We start from the raw sequence: 27,699 nt of genomic DNA, 5'->3' as shown, positions 1-27,699 counted from the left end.
AAGCTGTTGGTGATGCTTTGAGCTCAAAGAGAGTGGAAATAAAAAGCACCCACTGCAAAAAGAACTGTCAGGTTTGGGGTTGGCCCTTATGCTCCCAATATTTTTTTTTTTTTTTCCCAAAAATACACTGGCTTGGGGGCTTTGCGGGTCTGGGACTTTGGAGGTCTGGGATTTCTCCTGGGATTTTGCAGGTCCAGGACTTTGAAGGTCCACGACTTCTTCTGACATTTTTGAGGTCTGGGATTTTTGGAGGTCCATGACTTCTCCTGGGGCTTTGGAGATCCATGACTTCTACTGGGATTTTGGAGGTCTGAAACTTCAGAAGTCCGTCATTTATCTTGGAGGGGAGGGTGGGGGTGTGTGTGGTATCTGTAAGTTATTCCCAGCGCAGAAGGAGGCAAAGGCAGCCGGACCGGGCCAGGCAGCACCGGCACTCCTCCCGCCACCGCACCGCTCCCGCAGCCCTCCCGGTTTCCCAGGGATGCGGGAAAAAATGGGGAACGCGGAGGAGGGGGGGGGGGGGGGAGGCGCGGGGCCGGGGAAACCGAGCCTCCCCGTGCCGTGTCGAGCAATAGCCGTGCCGTGCCGTGCCGAGCCGCACGGGGAGGTGCCGGGCCCCGCGTCCCCGCCCCTCGCCGCCGCCGCCGCCGCCGCCGCCGCCCGCCCGCCCGGCCGGCGCTGGGAGCGCGGCGCGGGGCTCCAAGATGGCTTTGGCCGGGCTGTGCGCCCTGCTCGCCGGCTGCTGCCTGGCGGCGGGTAGCGGCCCCGCCGAGGCGGCGGCGGAGGCGGCGGCCAAGGAGCTGGAGTGTAAGCTGAAGAGCATCACGGTGTCGGCGCTGCCCTTCCTGCGGGAGAACGACCTCAGCATCATGCACGGCCCCTCGGCCGCCGAGCCCAAGCTGCTCTTCTCCGTACGCAACGATTTCCCCGGCGAGATGGTGGTGGTGGATGACCTGGAGAATACGGAGCTGCCTTACTTCGTGCTGGGTGAGTCTCCGGGCGGGCCTGCGGGCAGCGCCGGTACGCGGCGGGTCCCCTCCCCTCCCGCCAGCGGGCCCCGAGCATCCCCGGCCGCGGGGCTCCTCCCTGCGGCACCGGCGTGCGGGTACCCTGCAGCATCTCTGCCCCGGTGCCGGTTCACTCCATTGCAGCATCGCGGTCCCGGTGCCCGTTCACCCCGCTGCAGCATCTCGGCACCGGCTGCAGCACCGGGCTGGATGCTGTGGAGATGCTGCAGGCCTGGGGTGCTCGGTGCATCCCCAGGGTTGTCATCTGCAGGGCTTGTCTCCAGCTCGCTGCACGGTCACTGGCGATTTGTGCTGGCAGGAGGCCCACAGTCTGCTTCCAGCGTGGCTGGGTAGAGGTGAGGGTCTCTGCTTTGTCTGCACCCGAGAGCATGGTCACCTTTCCTGCAGCCCGGTGGAAAAATATTTTGGTGCCCAGCATTTCCCATCCCGCTTGTGTGTGCCGTCTCCAGTACTCCTGCCCCCCAGGTTTAGGCTTTGGCCTGCTCACATGGTCCAGGTGGTTCCCGCCCGCTCTAGCCAGGCCTCTGCGCTTCACCCACTGCATGAGGCACATCTGCCCAAAATCTGATGGGCCTCTTCAGTTTTCATCCGTCAGAAAAGCCAATGATTTGCTCCTTTGTTCATACTGGGATCAGAGCAAGGCCTCTGCCACTTTTGCACAGGGATTTGCTTCCCTCCACATCACCTGGAACAAGCCACCAAGATTTTTAATTTTTAGTGATATTTGTGCAGAGTACCAGCTTCCTACCACCGCCTGCCCGTAACCCCCCCCCCCCAGGCTGTTTCTTTCCTAGCAGTCCCGTGGGGGCTGTGCACACCTTCTGCAAGCTTTGTCCCTCTATCGCTGCTCCAGTTGCACCTTGGGTGCCTGTGAAGTTTTTCAAATGCCACCCTTATCTGGAGGTTGTCACAAAAATGAGGCACTGGCGTGTCCCTTTGTGTGGCATTGCCCTTCTGTGTCACCCTTGTGTGTGGACAGAGTATAGCGGTGGCCCCAACCTGGATTTTCTCCCCAGCGCTTCATCACCCTCCATGGCCCCTGGACCCGTCTGCACCCAAAAAAGTCCCTGGTCCTGGATGCTGCACTGGCTCGGGGCAGCGCTCGCCACTGCATGGGCATCCCCCTTCTCCCATGAGAAAGGCAGAGGCAGGCAGGGGGCTGTTGATGCTATGGGGGGCGTTTGGGGTGTGGGGACACCCAGGGACAATTTGCTCGAGGCCGGAGGCCGTGCAGGGAGTGGATAGAGGGGTGTGCTGCCCGCCTGGTCCCCTGGTCTAAGCCCTGTGCTGCGGGATGCTGCAGCGGAGGCCGGAGAGTGTTGCTGTGGCAACGGGGCGGCAGCGCGGCGGATGCGCAGGCATGGCCGCCAGCCCTGCGCCTCCTTGACACCCCAAAGGCGACCCGGGTGCTCATCCACTGCCCCTCTCGGACCCGTTCCCAGGGAGCAGGGTCCCGATGGGCCTCGGGGCCTGGGATGCTGCCAGCAGGGAGCATCTGGGCGGGGATGTATGGCTTTGATTGGGCAGTGGTCCCCAGGCATGGTGCTTTGCTGTTACTGTGGGGATTTCCCCCGGGATTTTTCAAATCCACAAGGTGCCATACGCTGGGCAGTGCAGGAAAGGACCCACCAGCTCTGACAGACCCCGCTGCACCCAGGGCTTGCACTGATGTTGCCAGGCAGGGGTTTGCTTTCACCTCCTTCTGCTTATGGCCACCAGACAAATGTGAGGATAGCTGACCCCATGCCAGCGCACCCTGATGTCTTGGTGGCAGCCAGGGTCTCCTGGGCATTACTGCCTGGGATGGTGGTTCCCCAAGAGCCTCTGGGTGCATGGGGCTGTGCCAGCCCCTGGTATGTAGGGGTTTGGGCTGTGGAGACACAGAGGTGGTTCCAGTACCAGTCTCCCTGCCTGGGATGCTGAGGCTGGGGGCTGGGATGGCAGGAGGGGGCACCTTGTAGACCCCCTCTTTGCCAGGGTTTTGACTTGGTGACTCCTGGGAAATGCCATGTTACATCTCCCTCCCTCCCATGAGAGAATGGCTTGCTTGGAAGCTGGCATGGCCACTTTGCCATGTGTGGGTATTATTGTTGTTGTTGTGCTGCTTTGCTGCGTGTATGGGGTGGTGGTGGTGGTGTTATTGTTATTATTATTATTGTTGTTAGCCTGGGCACTACTTTTGCATGGCAGAAGCCCTGAAGTGCATCGAACTTGCAAGACCCAGACTTAGCAACTCAGAGGCTGCATCCTCTGGAGCCGGAGAGCCCCCAGCCCAGGAAATCCGTGGGGCAGAGAGCATCACTGCTGGTGCTGCGCACTCAGTGGGGAAGTGACCATGTCAGGTCAATTCATGGAACCAGTGTCAGTGGCTGTGTTTCCACAAGGCTTGTGCATGGCTGGAGAGTGTATTTGAGCATCGTTCCAGGAACCTGGCTTCACGCAGTGCTGATTGTGCCATCCCTGGCAAACCAGAGACCCATTAAATGTGCCCACCTCGTTGCATTTGAATATACGATAATGTGTCGGAGCAGTGGATAATCCCCACACCCACCTTTTAGCCTCTGAGCCAGGTCTGGTTTAGGGTACCTCTACTGGGGAGGGAGCTGGGTGACTGCTCCTTCTCCTCTTGGTGTTTTTTGGATCCAGGGCCTGTGTACAGGGAAGGGGTCCCTGATGGGGAGATGCCTTGCCAGCTGGTAGGGTCTTGGACCGGACCCCAGTGTGCTGCCCCCAAGCCGGGGAGGGCCTGGGTTTGGGCTTGGAGCACCGTGAAGGGCAGGTGGTGCTGCATAGGTACTCCTAGCAGTGGCAGTCTGTCACCTTGGCTCTGCCACATGGGCTCTTGAGCAACTCCCTTGAGGTTGCTCCATGCCTCGGTTTCCCCATTGGGCTGGGCTGGCCACTAAAAGGAATGACAGATGTTCACTTTAACTTCTCTCCCAAGGAAGAGAAGAATGAGATAGAGAGAGAGACTTATGGATTGAAAAGAAAACTAAAACTGCTTTAATGAAATATTATTAATAAAAAGAAAAGAGAATATTATAAAGAAGAAAATAATGAAATATATAAAAAAAAACAGTATTGAGCTCCCAGGATGATGATCACATCATCAGCAGGCACTGGGCAAGTCCCAGACTGGACTCAGTGATGGATGAGAGCTGAACTCAGGATCTGGATTCAGGAACGTATGGATTGGTATCTAAGGCAGACAAACAGAGTCATCCTCAGACGCCAGCCACTGAAGAAAGAGGCTGACCCCTTTGATCCTTCAGCTTTTACACTGAGCGCAATGCACATGGGATGGAATACCCTGTTGGTCAGTTTTGGGTCACCTGTCCTGTCCGCTCCTCCCTGCAGGTGGGACCCCTGTGTGTTCTTCTGCTTCCGCCCCTCCAACTTGGTACATAACAAATTTAGCTGGCCTTGGGTATTATAGGAATAAGTATAAGCAGAAGCTTCTTTGCATACCATTCCTTGTTATTTACTATAAGCATCAGACCTTGTCTGCTAGAAGCGGAAACTATCTGAAAAATATGCCGTTGATTTCAGCGAGTTAGAAGAGGCTGAACCGAAAAGTAAAATTACTGTAAAGAAAATTGATTCCGTTTTGCCTCAAACCAGGACACCCATGAAGATGGTGGGAGCACGCAGGGAGGTGGCTGTGGCAGGGTGGGACTGCGGCAGGGGAAGGGGCGATGGGAAGCAGCCAGGAAAGGGTTAGGGTTGGGGAGCCCAAGCATACCCCTTTGTCATCCCCCTCCGGCCCTGGCTGTCCCCCTCAAAATCCCCTTAAATAATTCAAGTGCTTTCGAGCTTGGCTGCTGTTTGTGGATACTGGCGTGCATGGTTTTCCCTGCCTTGGTGGCACCTCCTTGCCACGGTGGCCGAGCTGGGCATCCCACCGATGGGCACTGCCGTGGGTCAAGGTTTTTCTCCCAGCTAGAGATGTGCTGGGGTCTTTGGAGAGCCACGTATTGTGCTTGTTAAAAATAGGGTGCCGGGGGTGTGTGGTGAATTGGGCACCCCAAAAATGTCTGTCACTCCCCACCCCTGATGAGATGCTCTGGTGGCATAATCAACTTAATGATGAGCGCGGAGGTTGTGGGCATCCCCTCACTGCTGGTGGGTGGTGTGGCAGGGGCACTGATGGATGTTCCCTGAGCCAAGCTCTGCCAGGGCTCGCCTGTGCCAGTGGGGATGATTAGGGGACTGGGACATCTCTCTTATGAAGAAAGACTGAGGGAATTGCATCTCTTTAGTCTGGAAAAAAAACGGTTGAGGGGGGACCTGATCCATGCTTACAAATACTTAAAGGGTGGGTGCCAGGAGGATGGGGCCAGGCTCTTTTCGGTGGTGCCCAGTGACAGGACAAGAGGTAATGGGCACAAACTTGAGTATAGGAAGTTCCACCTAAACATGAGGAGGAACTTCTTTACCTTGAGGGCGGTAGAGCACTGGAACAGGCTGCCCAGGGAGGTGGTGGAGTCTCCATCTCTGGAGACGTTCAAAACCCGCCTGGACGTGTTCCTGTGCAACTTGCTCTAAGGTGGCCCTGCTCTGGCAGGGGGGTTGGACTAGATGATCTCCAGAGGTCCCTTCCGATTCTATGATTCTATGATTCTATGATTCTATGATTCTATGATTCTATGACCCAGGGACTGTCTGCCTGTCCTCTGGGTCTGTGGGGAGCGGGGGGAAAGTCGTGCATGGGGAGTGGCATCCATCCCCTTCCTGCGTTTGCTTGTCCCTGCATCCAGTAGCGGTGAGCTGCGGGGGGCTGAGCCAGGGGCCCGGGGGGACACGTTTGCACTGGCTTGCCTTGATCCACTGCCCCGTGGCCTTGGATTTATATTTATCTTTACTCGGGAGGGTGAGGCGTTGCTCGTTGCTTGCCCTGCGTGCACCATTTTGGGGTCTCATCCCCTCTCCTGGCTGTCCCAGTGCCAGAGTTGGGTGTGTCGAGTGCGTTGGCGCTCAGCCCTCCCAAACGTGGGGACGCCGTGGCTGCTCCCACGTTCCTCCGAAAGCAGAGGGGTAGTTTTTTTTAGGAATATTACCCCTGGTTTATGGTGAGGGGAGGCGCTTGGGCAGGGCTTTCAGCTGTTTCGTAGCTCCCTTTGCTACCAAACGGAGCATGTTTTAATTGTGCTGACCGCCTCCTTGTGCACGTGCTGCCCCGCTGCCTGCGTTTGCTCAGGAGCAGCCCGGCGGCACGCGGTCCCCACGTGCGTCGCCTTTCGTGCTCGTACCCATAAAACCGCACACGCTTTTATATGCATGACCTCAAAAGGACTCCAACACCATCCCCCCCTGTTTCGCTGCGGGGTTTTTTTTTCCCACCTCCTGAATTTTCGGGAGGCGGCAGGGGCGTGGGAGCAGGGATGAGGCTGCTCGCTGGGGCGCGCTGGGCTGCCTGCATCTAAAAGCACCCGGCTTCATCCCACTTTAAATCAAGGAAAGCTTCATTTGAAAAGGTTGCCTTTCATCTTGTTTCGTGTTTGTTGCATTAGTTGTATTTTTTCCTGAAGGGAGGCTGAGTCTCACTGGTCGGTGGCCATTAAGAAATGCTAATTAGCAGCTCAATATTCCCTGTCCGCTAACCTTCACACCCCCTTCTTCCTTGCTGCTTGGCTCGGCAGCATCCAGCCGCATTTGATATGTCATTAACTGGATTCACACTCCTGCAGGCTGCTAATTTTTTGGGCCCCATCCTTCACAGGTTACAAACTGGCGAGTGGGGTATTTATTAGCATCCTATCTTCCCGCGGCCTCTTGGGCTGAGCAGAGATTTGCAATGCAATTAAAAACTGCGTGAAATATGGTGTCTTTGACTCCTTTGCCCAAGTAATGCACTAGATATTTGAAAAGCAAAGTCTTGAAATGCGGTTTTGTGCATAAAATGGACTTGAAGAATGAGAAAGCGGAGCTGATGGGTCGAACTTGTGCTTTCCGGGCACTGGATAATTCAAGATCTTGAAATACCGGATGGTTCCTCGTGTCCTGTTTTTTTTTTTTTTTTTTTTTTGTTTTGTTTTGTTTTTTTTCCTGAGCATGGAGGAGCTGAAGGAACTTTTTCTGCTTCCCTGCTTTCCAGCCCAGCTGTCGTACCCTGAAAGGGGGGCAGCGCAGCCCCTCGCCCCCCGACTTCCCCTGCTCCTCATCACCCTCACGGGAGCCTTGGCAGCAGAGGATGGGAGAAGGTTCTTAACTTCAATGACTTTAATAGATTATCATAAACTCAGGCTTTAATACAAGCTGTCATGATTTCAAATTATCTTACTTTTAAATTAAATAGATTCCTTTTTAAATACAAAATCAATTCTAATTTTTTAGAGGGGTGAGATTTTTCAAAGGCACCGATGAGTTGGGCATATTTAACTGCTCTTGAATATCTCCCCGAAATATCTAATCAATTTTTTTTTGCTAAATCTCTGCTAAGCTCTTGACTGTGCTGGTGGATGCTCTGGCCATGACTTCCTTGGGTTAATAACAGGGGAATAGCACAGGGGGTCGTGGGGGACATGAGACAGAGTGCCACGGGGATGTGGGCTGTCACTAATCGGGCTGACGGGCGGCCAGCGCGCCTGCCTGCCCCAGCTCTCCTTTCAGGCTGCGTGGGGAGGCGGCGAGATGTGACACCCGTCATCTCACATCCACATCCCGCTCATCTCCCTGCTGCCACAGACTGCAGGAGGTGGTGTCCCCCCCACCATCTACCCTCATCCCCGAGTCCTAAATGGCCCTGGAGGAGGGAAGCAGGAGCCAAGGTGCTGCAGGGTTGCATTATCCTTTTTTTTTTTTTTTTTTTCCACATCAAGTGGGAAGACCATCCCATTGGGTTTTGGTTGGGGGTTGCTTGGCCCCAGTCCTCTCGCCTGGGTCTGGGCACCAGCAGTTGGTCCCAAAGCTGGTGGCAAACAGGGCAGGTCTTTGGTCCTGGCTCTCTGTGGTGGGAAAGCTGGTCTCGGGGTGTTGTGGTGCTGGTCCCCAGCTCAACTCCATTTCCAAGGGAGGTGAGGGCACCCCAGTAACACCACTGGAGCTCCCCTTCCCTGTCACACATCCCCATCCTGCGAGACCACGGGACAGCAGAGGGCTGCAGTGGGGCTGGTCCCACCACCGGACCCACAGCATCGCTCTGGTGCGAACCTTGCACCTGGAAATAGGTGTAATGGTGAAATAATGGAGCAAATATTAAGAAATTCTTAAGTACCTAGAGAATAACGAAGTTAAATTATACCAGAGGAGCTCAATTGCCTTGCTTAGATTGATTGAATTACTAAATGAGCCTGACTAATGGAATGGAGTGGATATATCGGACTTTTACTCAAGATCCTGAAATAATTTCTCTAATAAGATTGTGAGCCATTAATTGAACTTGGCTTTGATCCTGGACACTGTCGCATGCACTGAAACCTGGCAGTATGATCTATGCTCCTGCGTGCCTGGCCAAGGGGGCGGCCACCAGCATCTCCCTGCCAGGCGGCTTGGAGGGCTGCCAGGGGGTTTGCCGGGGGGGTTCCAACCCACCCAGGACCTGCGGTGGGGAAGGGACCCCGAAATGCCCCATCTCAGCAACCTTCCCGCCTGCTGGCCAAACAGCTGGGGCCATCCTGATGCCCACCCTGGCAGAGGGATGTGCTTAATTCCCTTCTGCTGCCAGCAGCTGATCACCTGGCCAGGGTCCTAACCCCTGTTCCTGTCACTGCGGGGTGAATTTGAGATGGATGCTGTGGGGTTTACTTCTCCAAATCCAGGGGTGCCACCTCCTTGCTACACCCTCCTGGAGTTCTTTGTGCTAGTGACGGGACGCTGTCTGTAACACCCAGAGCCCAGTCTGTGGTGTGGGATGCTCCCCTCCCCATCACCTACTGCCTCCTTTTTTCTCCATCAAACCCTGCCCATCACTGAGACTTCAGTGCTCCTGCACCTCTTTCCCCCTCTGATGCTTTGGTGCTTACTTTTTGCACTGGAGTTGTCCTCTTGGGTGCTGGCAGCAGAGGCCAGAGTGCCCCAAAGGGTGCCACTGAGGCTTGGGGGCTTACAGAGTTTCCAGCAAAGCAGAGAGGGACCAGCCGAGGGGATGCATCCGGCCCCAGACCTGCCCTGGAGCACCTGGTGGGACAGGACAGACTCACCTAATATGGTTTGGGTGCAAACTGCTGGTGGGACCCCGTTCCTGCCCTTGCTCTTGGCCATGCACTGTAAACCTTACATCTCCACACCTCTTTTCCATTTGAAGGATGGGGCCAGAGTGGGCGAGGTGACCCGCTCAGAGCCACTGAAGCACCGAGCGCACCCACCATGCCTTGTCACACACCATCTTCCAGGTGATGAAGCCCATCACCAGCCTCAGCTACGAGCAGGGGCAGCACTTAAATCCCAGTAGATGGGGTAGAAAATGCTTCAGGAAAAGTGGGCAGCAACCCCGAGAGGAACACAGGGTCTCCTACGGCCAAACTGGGGATGACCAAGGCTCAGGAGGGAGGCATAGGGTGCACATCCCCATCCTTATGGACACCTTGCCCCCATGCTGTGCCCATCACCGACCCGCTGTCTTACTGGGAGTGGAGGTTTCAGTGGCACAGCGGATGTAGAGGGCCTCTTGTATATTTTTTCTTAACCAAGGAAAAAAAAAAGTAAGAAATAGGGATTTTGTCTCTGGGAACCCGTTGCCACAGCAACCGCGCATCCAGCCGGCTCCAGCGGCAGCGGGGCTGGGAGGGAATCTCTCTGACCCAGAAAGCAGGGGGGGAGCAGGACATGGGGCCACTTGGCTTTTCACCAGTGGGTACCAGGGTCTGGCAGTGCCTGGCAGGGCGGGCAGGGGACCGAGGTGGCTGAGGGGGACCGGGGCCCCTGATTTGGTTGGATGTGCAGAGCAATGCTCCTGGTTCCCTTTAATCACTCCCAGCCTTAATTTCTCAGACCATGTCTTGGCAGGGATGCTCAGGCTCACTCCCATTTCTGCCCTGAGAGCTGTCCCAGTTTCGGAGGCCGTCCTGCCCGTGTGAGTGCTCCTCAAAGACCCCCAAATGCTTTACCCCCAAGAACTGGCTCTGGTCCACACCAGAGGAGGGGATCCTTGGGCATCTGCACTCCTCCCTGACACTATCTCACCTCTGCCCTTCTCTCCCCACACCAGTGGCATTTGCTCCTGGGCCACATTCCATTTCCTACCATTTTATTTTATTTTATTTTATTTTATTTTATTTTATTTTATTTTATTTTATTTTATTTTATTTTATTTTATTTTATTTTATTTTATTTTATTTTATTTTATTTTATTTTATTTTATTATTTTTTTAATGGTCGCTTAGCCAGCTAAGCAGAGGCTCTGAAATCATCTCCCTTTGAGTCTCGCTGCAAAGCGGTCCTTCAAATGAAGGAATTTTTGCCTGGCGGGGTTAAGGCAGCATCTGGATGGTGACGGCTCTGTCATATAAGACTGGTTGTCCTTTTACTTGCAAATTGCCGCGCTCTGGCTTCTCTGCAGCCAGCCTGGCTGTGGCCGGCGGCTCACCCCGAGCAGCAGTGCTCTGGAGGCTGTGGGATTTGTCTAGATAAGAGAAGATTTTTGATTGCCAGGTTCTGGCCGCCCTGCTATGGCTTAATGCTGAGAAAGCGCCTGGAGGAGAGCATCCTCCGCTCCCGTGCGCTGCGTTGGTATTTCTGATCCTGTCTTGCTGCCCTGCAGCAGAGGGATGCTTGGGACGGATGCTAATGCTGCGCTGCTGATGCTGGGCTCTTTGGGGTCCAGTTTGGGATGTGGTCGGAGCTGACCTCATGCTTTGCTTTGCCACAGGGCCTTATTTGCTGGTGATGGGCACAGGCAGGGGTCTGAGCCTGTCCCCTCCACCATGTCCTGTCTGCAGAGCCTGAGATCTGCTGGGGAATGGGCACGTGCTTTTTTCACCATTTATAATTGAAGGGGGGTAAAGGATCCTTGAGGGACCCCCTAGCTGGTGGTGGCTCATCGATCACAGAAGTTTGGGGTCTGCAGCCCCCATGCAAGAAGAGATACGGTCCCTTTCCTGGCCGGCTCTGAGGCATTTCAGTAATTAGGATGACTAACGAGCGTAGCAGAGCAAGCAGCTACGGGGGATGCAGAGAGCTGTCTTTGCTCCCGTGGGGAGCTGATCCAGCTGAAAACTAACCTGGTGGAGGAAAGAAGTTGGACAAGGGTTGGAGAAGGTGGCAGCAGATGTTAAGGAGACCCTGCCTGTGCTCTTGCGTGGACACATCGCTTCTGCTTGGCCCAGCAGGGGCTGTATTGCCTCGGGAGCGCTCCCCCAATTGGGTTCGTGGTCCAAGCGAAATCACCGCCTGGCTGCCAGAGCCCTTTGGGATGGAAGTCTGCCTGATGGGCAGGGGAAATCAAGAACAGGCAGGACCTTGACTTTGTTTTTTGGGAGCGGCACCTCCTGTTCCTCTCTCCTGCATCCTCCTCCCCTGCCAAAAAACCCGGCCGCGATGTCACCGTCACAACACAGTGACTGCCTGGGAAAGCAGATATTAGCAAACCCGAAATATCCCGGGGACAGGCTCTTATGTGATGGGAGACAGTTACCATGGAAACCTCCTTCAAATAAAAAAAAAAAAAAAGAAAAAACCCTGAAATTTAAAGCAGCCCTTGTAGCTCAGAGGAACTGTAGACCTTATTATGGGTTTTGGCAACCCCCCTTTTTTCTTTTATTTGTTCCAGCTAAAAGCTCCGGGAGACAAGGCAATTAATTTGAGCATCCCAAGGGGAGAGAGAGAGGAAGGGCACGGTGCTGGGAACCCGCTTCCCGGGCTGGTGGGCTCCTGGTAATTCCCCGTGCCGCTGCACTGCAGCCAGCAAATGCCCTCCTGTAATGGGTTTTCTCTCCCCTGGATGAAGAAGCAGGGTGGTTTTTTTTAGAAGAGGTAGCTCAAGGCTTAAAAACACCATCCTAGCTCTGTAGGTGGAGGGTTGGGGGGGGGGGGGGGGGGGGTGCGAACAAAGAGTTCAGGGCACTGTAGGAGGAGTGAGGATAAGGGAAACGACTATAGAGCACACCTCCAGCCCAGCGCAGGTCAGTGTGATTTGTCTTTACATGTGTGGCATGAGGAGGTAGTGCCCTTTCTCCTGCTGAGAAGGGCAGCGTCGTGGCAGGGGGGCTCCTGCAGGGATCGGTCGAGCTGGCCAGCTTTGGTGGGGAAGGGGAGATGCCTGGGAGAGGAGACATTGTGCCCCCAAATTTTCATGCCAGGTTCAACTTTGCGCTGGTGGCCGCAAGGTCCAGGGTGGGGGTAAGTCCGGCTCAGTGCAGACTTTAAATTGCTGCGGTGGTCTCAGCATGTCTGCTCCCCTAATGATGTCTCCAGTGCCGGCAACTGCTAGGAAATCTCCTGGAGACGTCAGGTTTGGACCGGAGAGCCTGCCGTGCCTCCCACCGCCCCGGGCTGGCCCTGAGCTCCTCTGGGCGCTACTTTCCTGGTGGTGGTTGTGCTGGTGCGGAGCTGTTTTCCCGTCCCAGAGCTGCATCTCCCCAACCTTTCCTCTGTTGCTCAGCCAGAAATAGCTGAGCTTTGGCTTTCACTGCTTTGGGAGAGCTCTGATGAGGAGCAGCAGTGGGACTTGAGAGCCTTCGTGCTGTCATGGGTCTGCTGGCTTTCTTGCTGGCAAAAGGGACAAGCCAAGGAGTTTGTCTTTGCAGACATGCCACACGTGGCCTGGGAATTTGGGGGGAATTACAGATGTCTCTGCCAGCCCGGGAGTGGGGAGCTGCAGGGGTCTCGTCCCAGCTCACGCCGAGGCACAGTTATAGCTGGGCTGGGATGTGTGTCCAAGCATCCACCAGCAAGAGACAGTGCCTGAAACATCCTTCCACAGAAAAATCAAACCAGTGTTACTAGCTCTTCAGCAGGAGCTGCTCTCTTCCCAGCTCTGCCATGCTCCTGGCACGCTTAGACCTGGTGGGCAGGAGAAATAGTGCAGCCCCCTTGGTAGATGGTGGAAATGCCTGTGAGCTGGGGAGGGGAGTGCGTGGCATGTATCGAGCCTGTTTAGTCAACCTTGGACCCGGGCTGTCTTCCACAGATTTTTATTATCACATTTAACCCTTTTCTTGCTTGTTGAGTAAGGCATGTCGCTGGTTAATAGCCGGAGGATTCAATCTTAAGCTGCTGGCCCTGAGCATCCACCCCCGAAGCTCCCCCATGCTGGCTGACACAAACTAGGGTGAAAGGGTGTCCTGTGGGCACTGGAGCTGGGGGCTGAATGAAGGATGCTGAGGTTCCCGGGACAGACATGGTACACATCTCCCCACGGGACAGTGGAGGTGCAGTCAGCCCAGGCTGGATCCAGCCTCCTTCTTGTAATTAAAGCTCAGCGCCAGGGAAGAAGGGCTTTTCACATGCCGCAGGATGAAAGGCAGCATGTGTGTGAAACACAGCTGTGCCAGCAGCGGGAAAACGGGGTGATGGAGGGAGGGCAGGAAAGGAAAGATCACGAGGTGGGAGGAGAAGCACAATGGCGGGGGGGAGTAAATAACTGGAGCGACCACGTGAAAGCTGAGGGGCATTAGGAGCAGTGATGGAGGGTACTGGCATGGCCGCTTGTTGCAGGTGTGAGCTGTGGTATCCCTGGTGGCTTCCTGAAGCCACCCTGCACAGACCCCAGGAGAGTGCCCTTTGGAGCTAATCACCGCAGGAATTAATGGCTGGTTTCACATGGGGTGGCAGTACCTGTGTCCTGGGAAAAGCACTGCAGAGGCCATGGCCATGTATTTGGTGAGTTTCTGGCTGAGGATGGGAGGAGATGTCATGCTCGCCCGCCGAGCCCCGGTCTCAGAAACAGCCAGAACCCATGGGGATAAAGCAAAGATGTAGCTATAAATGCAGGAGTTTGCAGTTACCTGGTGCTCAGCATCTGCCCAGGTTCTTTGCTCTTGAGATTCCAAAAATGCAGCTCACTCCTCACCTTGATTTAATTTTGTTTGCTTACAGAAATGCTGCTTATTTGCTAAAATGGGATGCTGCTTCCCTTTGGTGCAGGAGGAACAAGCAGCAGCACCCCCTTGCTCAGAACACCACCACCACCACCACCCCCCCCCCCCCGTCACAGGGGTGCTGTCCTGGCCAGGGTGACCCTTGGTGCTTGGCTGGGCTGGAGCATCCTGGGTCCATCCCCCCCCCCCCCCCCTTTTTTTTTTTTTTTTGCAATCCCAGATTTCAGCACCGGACTAGGAAAATAAGTAGATTTTCATCCAGTTTTTTTCCATGCATAAGTGAGGGAAGTTTCTGCCCGTGTTTATGACATTGGGGTTTCCTTTTCCTTGCCAAGGGCGTGAGCCCTGCCTGAAAAGACAGGCAGGTAAATACAGGCAGGGCCGTACTGATGTGCAATAGCATTAGACCTGATGGGTGCTGAAACCGAAAAGCAGCATTACATAATTTGGACTGCAATGCAGAAGCGCTTCCTTAATTTTTAATTATCCAGTTGCCGCGTGTATGTAGCACTCAACCACGGAAGTGGGGTTGGCCTGTGGGCACATGCAAGGGGGCCTGGCTGTCAAAGGTGGTGGGAAAGCCTTCCCCTGTGTTCCCATCCCTCCTGGCATGGTGGGAAGAAATGTGTCCCCATGGCACTGGGACACATGGCAGAAGCAAGGCTGAGTCACAGCAGCTGGAAAGGATGCTCTGCAGCTGTGTTGGGGACCGAGGAGTATCCTGTTGAGTGGTGAAAGAAGGGATGCGGGTCTGCAAAGGTCTTGGAGGTTTCTCTGGGTTGCAGTGTTAGATAAATGGAAGACACCATGGTTGCTTTGCATCCAGCTTTCCTGTAGCTGCTGGTAAAAGAGTCCCGAGTGCCTCCCAGAGTGGGTTTGTTTGGATGCAGGAGAAACGGTGAAGGATCTGCCGTAGACTTCAGCTGTGAAACACCATTTTTTCCCCTCCCTGTTTCTCTCCTTTCAAATCCCCACTCTGCACTTTCTGTCCTTCCTACAAAGGCAGCTGCCTCAGAGCAGCTTAGGTTTCAAAGTTCCCAAAATAACAGAGGTTAAAATAAATTAAAAAAGAAAAAGTCGCTACAAGATAAAGTCAGTGCCCCACTTGCACCTGGGCTCAGAGCTTCAAAGTCGCTGCAAAGAGCCCCCATGGCGTCCACAGTCGGGTGTCTTGATGCTTGGGGTCCCATCTTCATCCTCTTGAAGTCACAGGAAATTTGGCGGTAGCCAGGATGAGACCACAGGTAATTGCATCCATTGAAAGTATTGGGAGGGTACTGCTGCTTATGCTTCCCATGGGGGCAATCCAGAGAAGGCCTTTCCCAGAGGAGTGGGTTCTGGTGGCTATGGTGACGGTCAGGTCTGTGTGGGTGAGATGGGTGTCCCTGGGGCTGTGTCCTCTGCCCACTAGCCCTGTCCCCTGGCCAGGCAGGTGGGCAAACAGCTCCTCACGGGGAGGCTCCATGCTCAACATGGTGCTTTTTGCTTCTGCTGGCTCCGCTGATTTATATAGATCATCAATATGACAATTATATACACCTGCAGATTTAATTACCTCCATTTTCGTCAGGCGGCGACAGATTTATGCCTCTATTCAGTTCCTGTAAATCTGAAACAAGCTTGACTAGACCCAAAAGTCCTCCCATTGATCACTGCGCACTGGCTGGTCTCTGGCCCTCTTGACAAGCTCTTCTTTCAAGAGTGATAAATTCAAGATGCACAGTCAACTTTTTCCCCTTCTACATCTTTCTTCCTTCTTTTTTTTTTTCCTTCTCCCCATTATCTTTCAAAGCCTCTCCACAAATTTGAAAATGGAGCTTGAAATTGGGTAAGAGCTATTAAGCATTGAAGAACTTAGGACATTAGGCTGCAGTCGGCAGTAGCCCATGCCTACCTTCTCCCTTCTGGTATAGGGCCATCAGTGAGTATTCATCCTGCCCCCAGGATCAGCATTGGTCCCTCTAGAGGATGTGGAAGGAAGAGGAGGACCACCTCTTGAAAAACTCTTGGCCCTGCTGTTGGCAGGATAGTGGACGGGATTATTTTGGTTCTGTTTCATCTTCCAGGAGGGCCACCTCATCTCTCCCATGGCCCAGAAGACAGGCAGGTCCTGGATCTCCCCCCAGGAGATGAGGAACGAGCTCGTTTCCCTTGCGAGCATGAGGACACCAAAATAACGTCTAATTTGCCTGACCTCTTGGCCTCGGTGCAACGAGCACTTAAACAAATTAGTCTGCAGCTGCAGGAGTGGGCTGAAGTTTACCCTTGAAGTGAAGTCCCTGTCATCGCTGTAATGCAACCGCCCGCCTCCCCCGCCTGTCCCACCACCGCCGCTGCCTGACCTCGCCTGTACGATATGCTCCGATGTCTTGCTAAGTGCCTGGCAGATGGGCTGGAGTGGCCGGCCATTACCTTCCCTGCCAGCCCGCGATAGATATAAATAGCCCTTTGCCTCCCCGTGAAAATCGCTGGCTGGCTTGGAAAGCTGAAGGTAATCTTGGCAGATGTCTTGGGTCAGTAGGGTCTGATGGCACGGAGGGCTGGGGTTTGGAGGGGGGAAGTTGCTGTCTGGGTGGCAAGAGACTGTCTCAATGGGAGTGAGCTGCCTTTGGCTCTCCTTCCCGCAATGAGGAAGTGCCTGGAGGAGCAAAGTGTCTCAACCACTCCTGGAGGGACATGTTGTGGTGGGATGCATCCTTGAAGGGTGGACTGAGTAGCACCTAGCTGGCTTTGCATCCACCCTGCATCCCCAAGACACTGGGCAGTGTGGCATACTGCAGGTTTGTGGTCCCTCAGCATCTTCATCCATGCAAGATGGCAAGTAACCAATACTTGGGGACAAAAAAATGTTACAAATGCAGCATATATAGCTTGGTCCTTTCCCTGCTGCTGAGGACTGTGCCACAGGGATTTCTTGAGCTGGGATTTGCCTCTAGGCTGTCTGGCTCGATAGCTGCTGGTAGCTTTGTCTTCCCTGAATTTGATTTCTTTCTCAGTGCTTTCCTACTTTATGGTGGATGAAACAGAACCTTTTGTTAGTTTTTACACTCCTAAATTTTGCAAAGTAAGAAATAGTGAATAAACACTGCCTTTCCCACTTCACTGGCTTCATGATTTTATAAGCTTTTATCGTGTCCCTGATCAGTTGTTTGTTTTCCTTGCTGAGGGGTCCTAACACAGTTGGTTTCTCCTCTCCACAAAGCCACTTGTAACATCTCATCTTCCTTGTACCCCTCCGCCAAACCTTCCTAGTTCTGCCTCCTCCATTACGAGATGGCTGACCTGAATATCGCTTGCAGGATTTGAGATCAGCTTGCTTTCACCAAAGTTGAATTTCACCTGCCCACTTCCTTGCCCGCTTTCCTCCAGCACTTCGCAGCTTTAGCTTTGTGGAGACTAAATTTAGCGTTGGTGACCAACTTTGTCATTCGCCTCCTCTTCCAGAGTGTTTCTGAACAACCGAGGTCTTGACAAAGATCTCCGTGGGGTTTCTTGGTAACCTCCTTTCATTGTGAAAACTAACCTCTTATTCCTCCCCCACCTGGTGGGCTTCAAGAGGACTTTCCCTCTTATCCCAACCCCACTTTGGCACTTTGGGAAACTTTGAGGGTGGATTTTGACAAGGACTCTTTGAAATGAGTCCATCAAACTGGATCACCCTTATCTACTGGCTTACGGTGTTGAGCGACCCATATTTACCCATGCACCTATCGGTTCCTCTAGCAAACTGTCCAGGGCAGAAGTCGGATTTACTGATCTATAATTTCCATGATGCACAAGTGCTGTTTTAAAAGATGGGGGTCTCCTCTGCTAAGTTTTGCTCCACTGGTTGCTCACCCTTTCTGAGTGATAGCTGGTGTATTGGTGGAGTTCAGTGGCTGTCCTCCAATGCTCGTAAGTGAGCACCATCTGGGCTGAGGGGTTTGTGCTGTCCATCTCACCTATTTACTGGGAGGCAATTTAGCAAGGGCAGTAGTTTTCCATGGCTGATTAGGAGCTTCTCCATCATTTGGGCTCCTTCTGTGGAGACCTGGTCTTCCCTCTGGAAGAGGTGACATGATGGCATTACAGGGTGGGATATCAACTACAAATGTGATCCTTTCTGGGGTGTAAAATCAACTTTGCATCTCATAAATTGTTACACATCCTCTTGATTTTGCTTTTCTTCACCGACGTGGTGTGGGACTTTGTTGGTTTTTTGTTTGTTTGTTTGTTTTTTTTCACATGAACATGTCTCCCGAGTGTTGGTCCAGGAGGTGGATTTGTCTCTCTTCCCACATCTCCTCTGTAGTTCATGGTTATGGGGCCAAAGTGACAGAACAGGAGTAAAAATTGAACACCAGTGACTGTCCCAGCCTGCTCATTGTTTTTCCCAGCTTCTGGTCAAAATTGACAAACGTGGTAGAAAATAACCTCAGAGGTGATGTTGCACAGGTGCGGTCGGGCGTGCCCTTGGGTCTGCAGGGAAGAGCGGGGCAGTGGGGCACATCGCATTGTAAGGTCAGCAGCTGCAGAGCAAACCTGGTCGACTCAGACCCATTAATGATGAATCAGTGTCCTTCGCTCTGCAAACGGCCGTGCGGCACAATGTCACTCCCAGAGTGATGGAGGCGTTTGTTGTTAAAGAGAGGGACGAATTATGGCCGTGGCATATTCAGAACAAAAATCCCAGTTCAAGGCTAAAGTGTGGCCAAAGCTTTGAAATGAACTCCTTGATGACCTTCCCAAAAGCAAAGGCTGCCTACGTTTCAAAGAGAAACCTGGTTAGCTGTCAGCATTGCTATGACAGCTAATGGCTTCACGTGTACCAGCCCCACATGCAGACGTCATGGTGGGGTGATCTCTCTGACCTAGCTGGAGAGTGGCTCCAGATACAATGGGTGCTTTTTGCTTGAGCCTTTAGGTTCTCCTATGTTTATGGGTCTTTTGGAAATTTTGCCCAAGGTGCCCTCTTCCGTGAAGCAGGTTCCTAGTAGATAAAGTGAGGTTTGTGTTTGTTGGTATGGAAAAGCTGGATTGTGTTGAAAAGGCAGAATGACCTACAGAGCGAGCTGATTTTCCTACCTGAGATTTGACATAGGAAAAAAAAATGCAAATAAAGTATAGACAGTCAGTGATGAATGTGATTTTTTTAATGGGCCCATAAAAACATGAATATTATCCTGTGAAAGATGTGTCACTAAAATCTTGGAAGTAAAAATGAGTTAAATATCAGGACATGCGTTTTGACATCTGGATTGATAGGAATCAAGTCCTGAGGTCCCAACACAGAGTGTGAGTAGTTCATGGTGGGAAGGTCTCCTGAGTTACTTCAGATGTTGGAGACCCTTGGAGGAATGCAAGGCCAGAGCTTGGTCCCTCTGAGTTAGAGCCCTTTAAAGGATGCATGAGCTTTACACTTGGAGCAAAAGCCTTAGCTAATGGGGAACTTAATAAAAACACAGTCAGGTTCCTGATGGAAAATAAGCCAGGTTTAAATGTTAACGAGGAAATATAAGTCCAAGTCAAAATCTGCACTCTGCTGTATGAAATGAGTCTGCAGAGACTAGCATTATGGCAGAGTTCATTTGACTAATTGGAGGCGTCTATTAGTGCAAAATGCTTCCAAATGGAAAGGAAAATTGTTTTGCCATTTTTTTTTTTTCATCAAAATGTTGGCATGCATTTTTAAGGAGACTTGCTCTCTTTGTGTGTTTTCCCTCCGGCCACAATGCCGGGTCTCGGTGGGTGGGATGAGGATGTGAGAACGGGTCCATGTCGGTGTCAGGCTCAGGGGCTGCAGTTTTGATGTTGCATAAGCTTGGGTGCAAAATTGGGCTGCGATAGAGGCGTTGCCTACCAAAACTAGGACATGTAGAGGTGTTGCCTCCAGAAGGACTGAGTTTGCTTTGGGTTGGATGGCTGTCCCCAGGCAAATGGGGTTATTTAGGATGAGCAATAATGAAGCAGGTATAAACCCCCCCACCTCCAGCAACTTCATCTGAACTTTTCTCTTCTCCTCTCCTCAGTTTGCTCCTCTACAACCTTTCATTTTCCCTTCTCTCCCCTTGCAGATGGTCTGGGAGGGGAGCAGCCGCGACCGTTATGTTGAAAGCATCAGCTGGGGTCTTTGGAGGCTGCTGCTTCTGTAGATTTGAAGGACCTGGGCCACGTTTGATACCAGGCAAACGCGGCACAGCCTAATTAGTGGTCTCCTACTGTTATTAACCCCTGACTCAGGCAGGCTATTTTTTAACAGAGGTGCAAGAAGTTAATACTAGTGCTAATGGCTTCATATCCAAGGCCCTAATGAAAGACATGCAGGGACCAGGCCTATCATCAATATCTTTCAAACTTTGAACTTGAAATTATCGTCTCCCCCCTGCCCTTTTTTTTTTTTTTTTTTTGTCTTTCTGCCCACTTTCCCACCTTCTCTGGGGTCTCCTGGCCCCACAGTTTGAGCTGGCTGGCAGGGTTGGCACCCACCACCTCCATAGCAGAGCTGAGCCCCATGGCACCCAGATAAATGGCCCCAGTTGGCTATGTGGGTCATTGTGACATCTCCCACCAGGGGATAAGATGTCTTCTTGGAGAGCAAGAAAAATAAAAGAGGTAAGAGAGCAAAGAGACGCTGTGTTAGGAAGGAAGCTTGGTCTTGGTCTTGCTTGAACCAAACTCCAGAAGAAATTAATGGGCACAGAAAAGCATTTATTTATATAATTTCTTTAAGTAGAAATGGAGTGGGATGGGGTAGCTGGAGTGTTGCTAAGACTGTCGAGGAGAGGAGGTAGAGGTCCAACGATGAAGCTCTCTCATCTGGGCGCTGCCTCAAGAGCATTTTCCCAGGGCAGGACCAGAGGTGGCAGAGCAGCCTTGTCCTGCGGTGTGATGAAGGGATCATAGCCTGCCAGTTTGGGGTGATCGGGGTTGATTTCTGGGCTGTTTTCTTCCATTTCTAGCACTTCAGACTTAAGTGCAAAGCAGCTGTAGAATCATGTCGTGGTGTCTGGTGGGAGAGGATGATGCGCTCAGGTGCTGTGGCTGGATTGTGCTCTTTTAAAACAAGAATCCATTTTTTATCGAAATATATTTTTCATTTTAAAAATAAGCCTGTTTAAATAAATTTGAAATTATGACAACCTATTTTAAGGCTTAAATTTACTATAATCTATTAATCATTTAAATAACTTCCATCAAGGAGTCCTCCTCAAATATTAATGAGCTGAAGGGTGCTGCTTTTTCAATGATATGTCAGATCAGGGGGAAAACATCTTTAACTCTAGCTTTCTAAATGTCACAATGTCATATACTTAGTATCTATTATTTTCACTCTTTACAATGGAGCAAATGCTGGTATTTACATTTTTCCAAATGTCAGTACGTTGAGTTCCTGTTGTGCATAAAAGCTCTTGCCTTAATTACTCCTAATTTCACGTTAGCAGGCAGGTGCGGGGAGAATATTTTCTTCCATTTGAGCTAGTTCATTTGAAGTTGAGAAGCCGTGGGGAGTTGGAGAAGCAGGAAAGCTTGTTTTCCCCTTTCAGCCCATGAATAAAGACCAGGTGGGAGAGGAGGAGATCTGCTTTTTCAAACTCTCCCGGCTCCCAGGACCGGCTTTTCAAAGGGGATCTGTGTGCCTAAACACGCAGTTCAGTGGTTAGAGGGAATTTCAAAAGTGCTTCTGGCTTCCTAGATGCTTTAACTCCTCTTGGTTTTGCTTCCCGGTGGCATCGAGGAGAGCTCAGCATCCCTCTGCTTGGGACACTCAAAGCGCACTGATTACCTCCAGAAATATGGCCCGTGCTGTGCAGAAACAATCTACCAATTCGCTCACTGCGGCTAATGTTTCTTTTGATTAATCAAATCAATTTGGGAGGACGAACCTGGTTCCTGATGCAGATTTCCCCCCCTCCCCCCCCCCCTCCCCCCCCAGTAGCTAGCTCACTTAAGGCAGCGTAATGAAATTAATTAACAGTAAATTTAAAATGTTGTTTTTCGGCACTGTAATTGAATTCCAGTTTTCATTTGAAGGCAGCATGAAACAAGCAAAATAAAGATGACAATTTGCAAAGCAAGCCAGGCTCTTTCCCATTGCTATCAAAACACATGGCTACAAATGGGATGGAGGGAAAGGGTCTGGCTGGACCGTTCCCACGGGGCAGAGACAGGAGGGAAAGCTGCGTCTCACTGGGAAGCTCATCACAGTTTTGATGGTCGTTCCAACAAATGCAACTGAAGCTTATATTTTCAGAAGAAATAACTAACAGGCAAATGGCAGGCGCGAGCTGATGGCTGAGATCAAGGTGATCTGAGATGGTAATCACGGTGATCTGATCTGAGAGGTTGTGGTTAAAAGAGTGCCCGTGTCTCCTAGGGATGTGCTGGTGTCACCCTCCCTTTTGCTAAGACCCAGCCACAGGATGTCCCTGAAATTTTGGAGCCAGCCAGGTGAATTTGGTTTGATTCGGCATTTAGTGTTGTGCAGCATGTGTCGTGTCCCCGTCCTCAGCTGCTCCTCCTGCTTGGGCGTCCTCTGGTGCTGGCACTCCTCAACCCAGCTCTGTCTGTCCGTGCCACAGCCCCCAAACCCTGAAGTTAAAGGTATTTAGGGAAAGTCGGGGTGTTTGGGCAGAAGGTGCAGGTACGTCTGCAGATGCCAGGGCTGAGTGCTGTGCGGGGAGCTGTAAAAAATGGTTGAAGACCGAAAACCTCTGAATGAACCTCAATCAGAGCCAGAGCTGAAAGTGTGATTGCAGCCATGTGCGTGTTTCTCCATTCACAAAGGATGGGAAATATTTTCTGTCTGCAATAATTTGCGACATGGTCCCAATGATCTCATTAGTTCTGCTGAGAAGCTGTCCTGTATCCTCTGCTCCCCACGGCTGGAGCTGTGTTTGACATGAAGCACGTGGGTGAAACCCATCCAAATTAGGGCTGGAAGGATGCTACCAGGCTCCCTGGCTCTGGCCCTGATATGCTGTCAGAAAGTGCTCTGGCCCTGCACCACATCTGGATTTTTGGAGGGGCCCACATCTGCATTTTACCCAGGAATATGTTTTTACTCTGTTTTAACCTTTCAGGTTTGTGGGTAGTGTAAGGGCAGCCATGGTGCTGGCAGGAGGTGACCAGAAGGAGCCTGCTGTGTGTGTCCCTTGGTCCCTCCACCTATTTTTTTGGAAGATGTGAATGTCCCCCATCACCCTTCACATTTCCTGTGTGACCAGCTTTGTTTTTGCAGAGATCTCGGGCAACACAGATGACATCCCGCTGGTGCGCTGGCGGCAGCAGTGGCTGGAGAATGGCACGTTGCTCTTCCATATCCACCACCAAGACGGCGCCCCCAACCTACCTGGCTTTGAGCCCACGGATGAGCCCCAGACTGAGTCGGCAGAGGAAGAGCTGAGGATCCTCCACATCTCCGTCATGGTACGTGATGGCAAGGCAGCCCCCCTATAGGTGTTCAGAAACCTGTAGAAAATATAGGGGCTTTTGAAAAGCCATATATTTCCCCATCTGGTTCCAGTTGTCCTAGGATGGGGAGCTAAGCCCACCTTCTGGAGCTGGTTAAGATGCCCAGACGATGTTGCGTGCCAGGTGCTTTGACATTGGGCTGCTTTAAACCTCACCCTTAGTTTGCATCGCTTTGCAAATATGTTTGCAGGGGTTCTTTTATCCCCAGGGAGCGCTTGGCTTTGAAGGTCTCAACCACCTTAACCCGAGGTTAATTCACATTGACTTTGTCAGGAGCCCTTTGCCTGGTGGATGGTGCCTGGCACCCGCTGTTCCAGCGCGCGGTGGGTGTCACGGTGCCACTGGGCACTGTCACCGCTGCTTTTATCAGCACGGCAGCCCCGTGGCCGTGGTTTCGCAGTGTGCAGTAAGCAAAAGCATCCCGTGCGCGGAGGCTGCACAGCTCTCCTCCTCCCTGCAGAAACATGGGGACAAGGTTTTGATGACAGAGAAAGGAGGGTGAGACAGAGATCTCTGTGATGGAGGTGGATCTGTGGTTTGTTGGTTTGTTGGTTTTTTTTCTTGTGTTGGAAAAAATTTGAAGAATCTGACAATTTTTGTGCCCCTGGAAGATAATTAGCCGGAGACAATGTGCTGCCGAGGCTGCAAACAGCCTGTTTAATGGTGCCTACCCTAATGAGAGCGTCAATAGCTCTTCCAGATTGCAGCCCTAGGCCAGGTTTCTCCTCCATCATTTGTGCTTGATTAGTCTCGAGAAAAAAAAAAAATCACTGGCAAAGCCACCCCCAAAAAACATTTTGGACTGTTTCCTTTTTTTTATTATCTGTTCCCAGCTGCTCCTGAGGGGGTGCATCACCTCAAGAGAGGCTGGCCCAACGCTGCCACTGTGGTCTTGGTTATCATAGGCATCGCTGAATACCAAGATAGAGAAAGGAGTGCCTGAAACAAGGCTTATTATTGAGCTGATTAAAACAATGTCTGTAAATCATCGCTTTCGTACCAAAATGTGTAAATACAGACTGAATCCTCCCTCTCCCCCTTTTTCCCCGTCACTCTCAGCTCCACTCCGGCGGCATCCTTATGCCCTGACAAATAGAGGTTGGCTTTTGTGCCAGGAGCCAGGATCACGTGGAGTTTTCAAGGCTGATTTTCTTTCTTTCCCGTGTGGTTGCCAAGAGAAGTGTGAGCGAGGGACTGTATCCATTGTGACAACGGTCTGCACGTGGATGCAAGAAGTGCTCCCTTGCCCATCCAGTGCAGGGCTCCTCTCCCAGCCATTGCATGGATGCTGGATTGGGGGGATAAAGGAAAAATGGGATTTCTGTGGTCCCATGGGGAGGACCTGTGGGTCTGAGGTGGTGCCCTGACCCCCTCTAACAAGCAGTGGGTTGAGGGGACTCCAGCACTGGTCTTCATCCTCCTTTTAGAGCCTTTTGAAATCTCAAGTGGTCACAGGAGGCTTTTCCTCAGGGGTAGTTTGAGCTCTCAGACTGTCATGGCAGAAGAAATTCAGTTTTAATTAAATAACAGGTCATTTTTGAGAACCCACAGCCGCAGTCCTAAGCAAATGATCATCCACCTGGCTCAAGCTCCAGCATGGTCTCCCTTGTTTACCAGCACAGGTGTATGTCAGAGCTGTCTGGTGTCTGGGGGATATAATGTGCATACAGGAAAGGAAACCCAAGAATGCCCTGGTATTATCCCCACCTGCTTGTCACCCTATTTGCAGGTGGACCCTTCCCCGGGGTAATGGAGAGCCACAAGATGGGTGGCCATCTCCGGTGGGGAGGGGATAGCTCCCACTTATTTATGGATCAGAGGAACTCAAAGGGATTTGAATGTAGTAGAGAACTGGGCCCTGACTTTACCACTAAAAAACTCAGGTTGAGCATGGCCAGGCATGAATCCAGAGCCAGTTTTAAGCCCTGGCAAGAGATTTCCTGTCCTCACAGCTGCAGGCTCCTGGCCAGAGAGACGCCAAGTGCCAGCCAGCCTCCCCTCCTCCGCTGGACTGCTTGTCTCCTTAATCACTGGAGTTTCTTTGGTTTTTTCTCCTTTTTTTTTTTTTAAAGAAAGTTTGGAAGGAGTCTGGGAGGGTGCATCACAGTTCCATTATCCTGGGAATGAAAGAGGATTAAACCGTAATGGCCATTAGAGCTCCTTTTCCAGCTGCCTCTCCTGCTTCTCATTCAATAATTCCCTTAATGTTTTGTCCTAATGGAGCAGATTATTACTATTATTTTATTTTATCAAGATCACCTATTGCATAGAAAAGAGGAGGGAGACTGGAGCCACGGATGGACATGGAGCTCTTAGCTGGCTCTGCGTGGTTGTTTATCATTATTATTATTATTATTATTATTATTATTATTATTATTATTATTATTATTATTAGACTGGGCATAAAAGGCCAACTTGGGCTTTCATCTCGCCAACTGTATAAGTGTGCAGTGACGGTGTCTCTGCAGGGTGGTGACCTTGGGGACAGTGACAAAGTGGCAGGGCCGGGTGCAGTTTCAGGGTCTGTCTCCGCAGGGCAGGAGCTTTTTCAGTCTCTTTGCCCAGGCGTTCCCCAAACAACGCTTCAGTCATCCGGCTGTCTCGAGCTTTGATCTCCTTTAATCTGTGCTGCAATTTCTGCAGGATACCCTGGGAAAATCTCACAAGATTGAGAGTGACAGCACTGAAACCGGTTGGAAATGGGTCAGAAAAAGTTGCCCGTAGGAGCGTTTGCCTGGAATAAATCTGATCTCTGCTTTCAAAGACGTGTTGTGGGAGAGTGAAACAAAACACGCTCTGCTTTAAATGCTGCTTTTTTATGCCTTGGTGGTGACTTCAAAGCCAGTCCAGCTCAAGGCAGGCTTCAGCTGGGAGCACTTGGCCAGCACTGGGCGCTCCCTGTGCCAGTACCTTCTTACCGGCACGATAAGAGGCTCTTGCTTTGGCCACCCTGGAGCATCTCCGGGGCGTTTACATCCCCAGGGTGGCTGGCGCTGGTCACCAGCTGAGCCTTGCTTGCATTTGTGCCTGCAGGGTGGGATGATTGCCTTGCTGCTCTCCATCCTCTGCCTGGTGATGATTCTCTACACCCGCCGGCGGTGGTGCAAGCGGCGCCGGGTGCCACAGCCCCAGAAGAGCGCCAGCGCTGAGGCGGCCAACGAGATCCACTACATCCCCTCGGTGCTGATTGGGGGCCATGGGCGGGAAAGCCTGCGCAACGCCCGCGTGCAGGGCCACAACTCCAGTGGGACGCTCAGCATCCGTGAGACCCCCATCCTGGATGGCTATGAGTATGACATCACTGACCTGCGGCACCACCTCCAGCGCGAGTGCATGAATGGTGGGGAGGACTTTGCCAGCCAGGTCACCCGTACCCTGGACTCGTTGCAGGGCTGCAATGAGAAGGCCAGCATGGACCTCACACCAGGTGGGGATGGGACAGGGGGGCATGGGCTGAGCTGGGTCTTCTCCAACTTGTCTCCATCATTCTATACATGTTTTCCCTTTAGCATTTTTCCCAATTCTCTGGGGTTTTGTTGCGTGTGAGATGTTGGTGGTACTCTGAAGGCACTTCCATTGCTGGGAGACCTTGAAGCCAGTTGAGAGCAGTCCCTGCTGAGTAGGATGTGGCTGGGACAGCGTAGAGTGGAGCTTTGAGGAGAAGGTCTGCGGTTCTTGTGGCCTGATGGACAACCAGAACAGTGTCCCCTCCGAGCTACCCCATGGTGATCCCCAAAATTCCCTTCTATATCTCAGGATTTCTGGTGTCATCTTCAGCTGAGGTTTTTAGTAACAAAGTTATACTTGCCATCAGTATGATTCAGAGTTAACACTGTCTTCTGATCACCAGCAGCTTTTCTTTGAGGCTTGTAACATGCTTGCTTGTTGGCTGCATTACCAACTGACCCATCTGACTCGAGCCTTCTGAAGTGAGACATAGTTTGGGAAGATCACGGTGTGGTTCCTAAAGCTCTCCAGGGATTTTCTTTACAGACCTGGGTATGCAGAAGTGCCCTGAGAGGCTGAATGTTAAATCTCAGCTTTTGGCTAGCTTCGTGGAGGTGCCAGTCCCCTTCAGGCTTTGAGGAGCTTGTGAGTGTGCATTGGGGGCAGCTCAGCCCATTGGCCATGGCACCCTGGTTGCCTCCTGCAGATGCTGGAGGTGGATCCAAGGAAATCTCTCTCTTTCTTGCCTCCCTTCCTGTTTTAAATCTTTATCCCTGAAAGATTTTGCCTTCAATTCTTCC

At 52.1% G+C, this 27,699-nt stretch overlaps 1 protein-coding gene across 1 annotated transcript in view; it reads left to right on the top strand.

Moving 5' to 3' along the window:
* Positions 1-704: 704 nt before the first annotated feature.
* Positions 705-27,699, top strand: part of ASTN1 (astrotactin 1) — a gene marked incomplete at both ends in the record, with an annotated part of 49,377 nt that continues 22,382 nt past the window's right edge. Inside the window, 3 exons of the mRNA XM_082483503.1 lie at positions 705-987; positions 23,220-23,407; positions 26,486-26,879. Coding sequence (XP_082339629.1) covers positions 705-987; positions 23,220-23,407; positions 26,486-26,879 — 865 coding nt within the window. The remainder of the gene's footprint in view (positions 988-23,219; positions 23,408-26,485; positions 26,880-27,699) is intronic.

Source organism: Vanellus vanellus (assembly GCF_965231255.1).
Source record: "Vanellus vanellus genome assembly, chromosome: 5".
Classification (NCBI taxonomy): domain Eukaryota; kingdom Metazoa; phylum Chordata; class Aves; order Charadriiformes; family Charadriidae; genus Vanellus; species Vanellus vanellus.
Note: the sequence above shows the minus strand (reverse complement) of the source record. Positions and strands in the feature narration are given on the sequence as shown.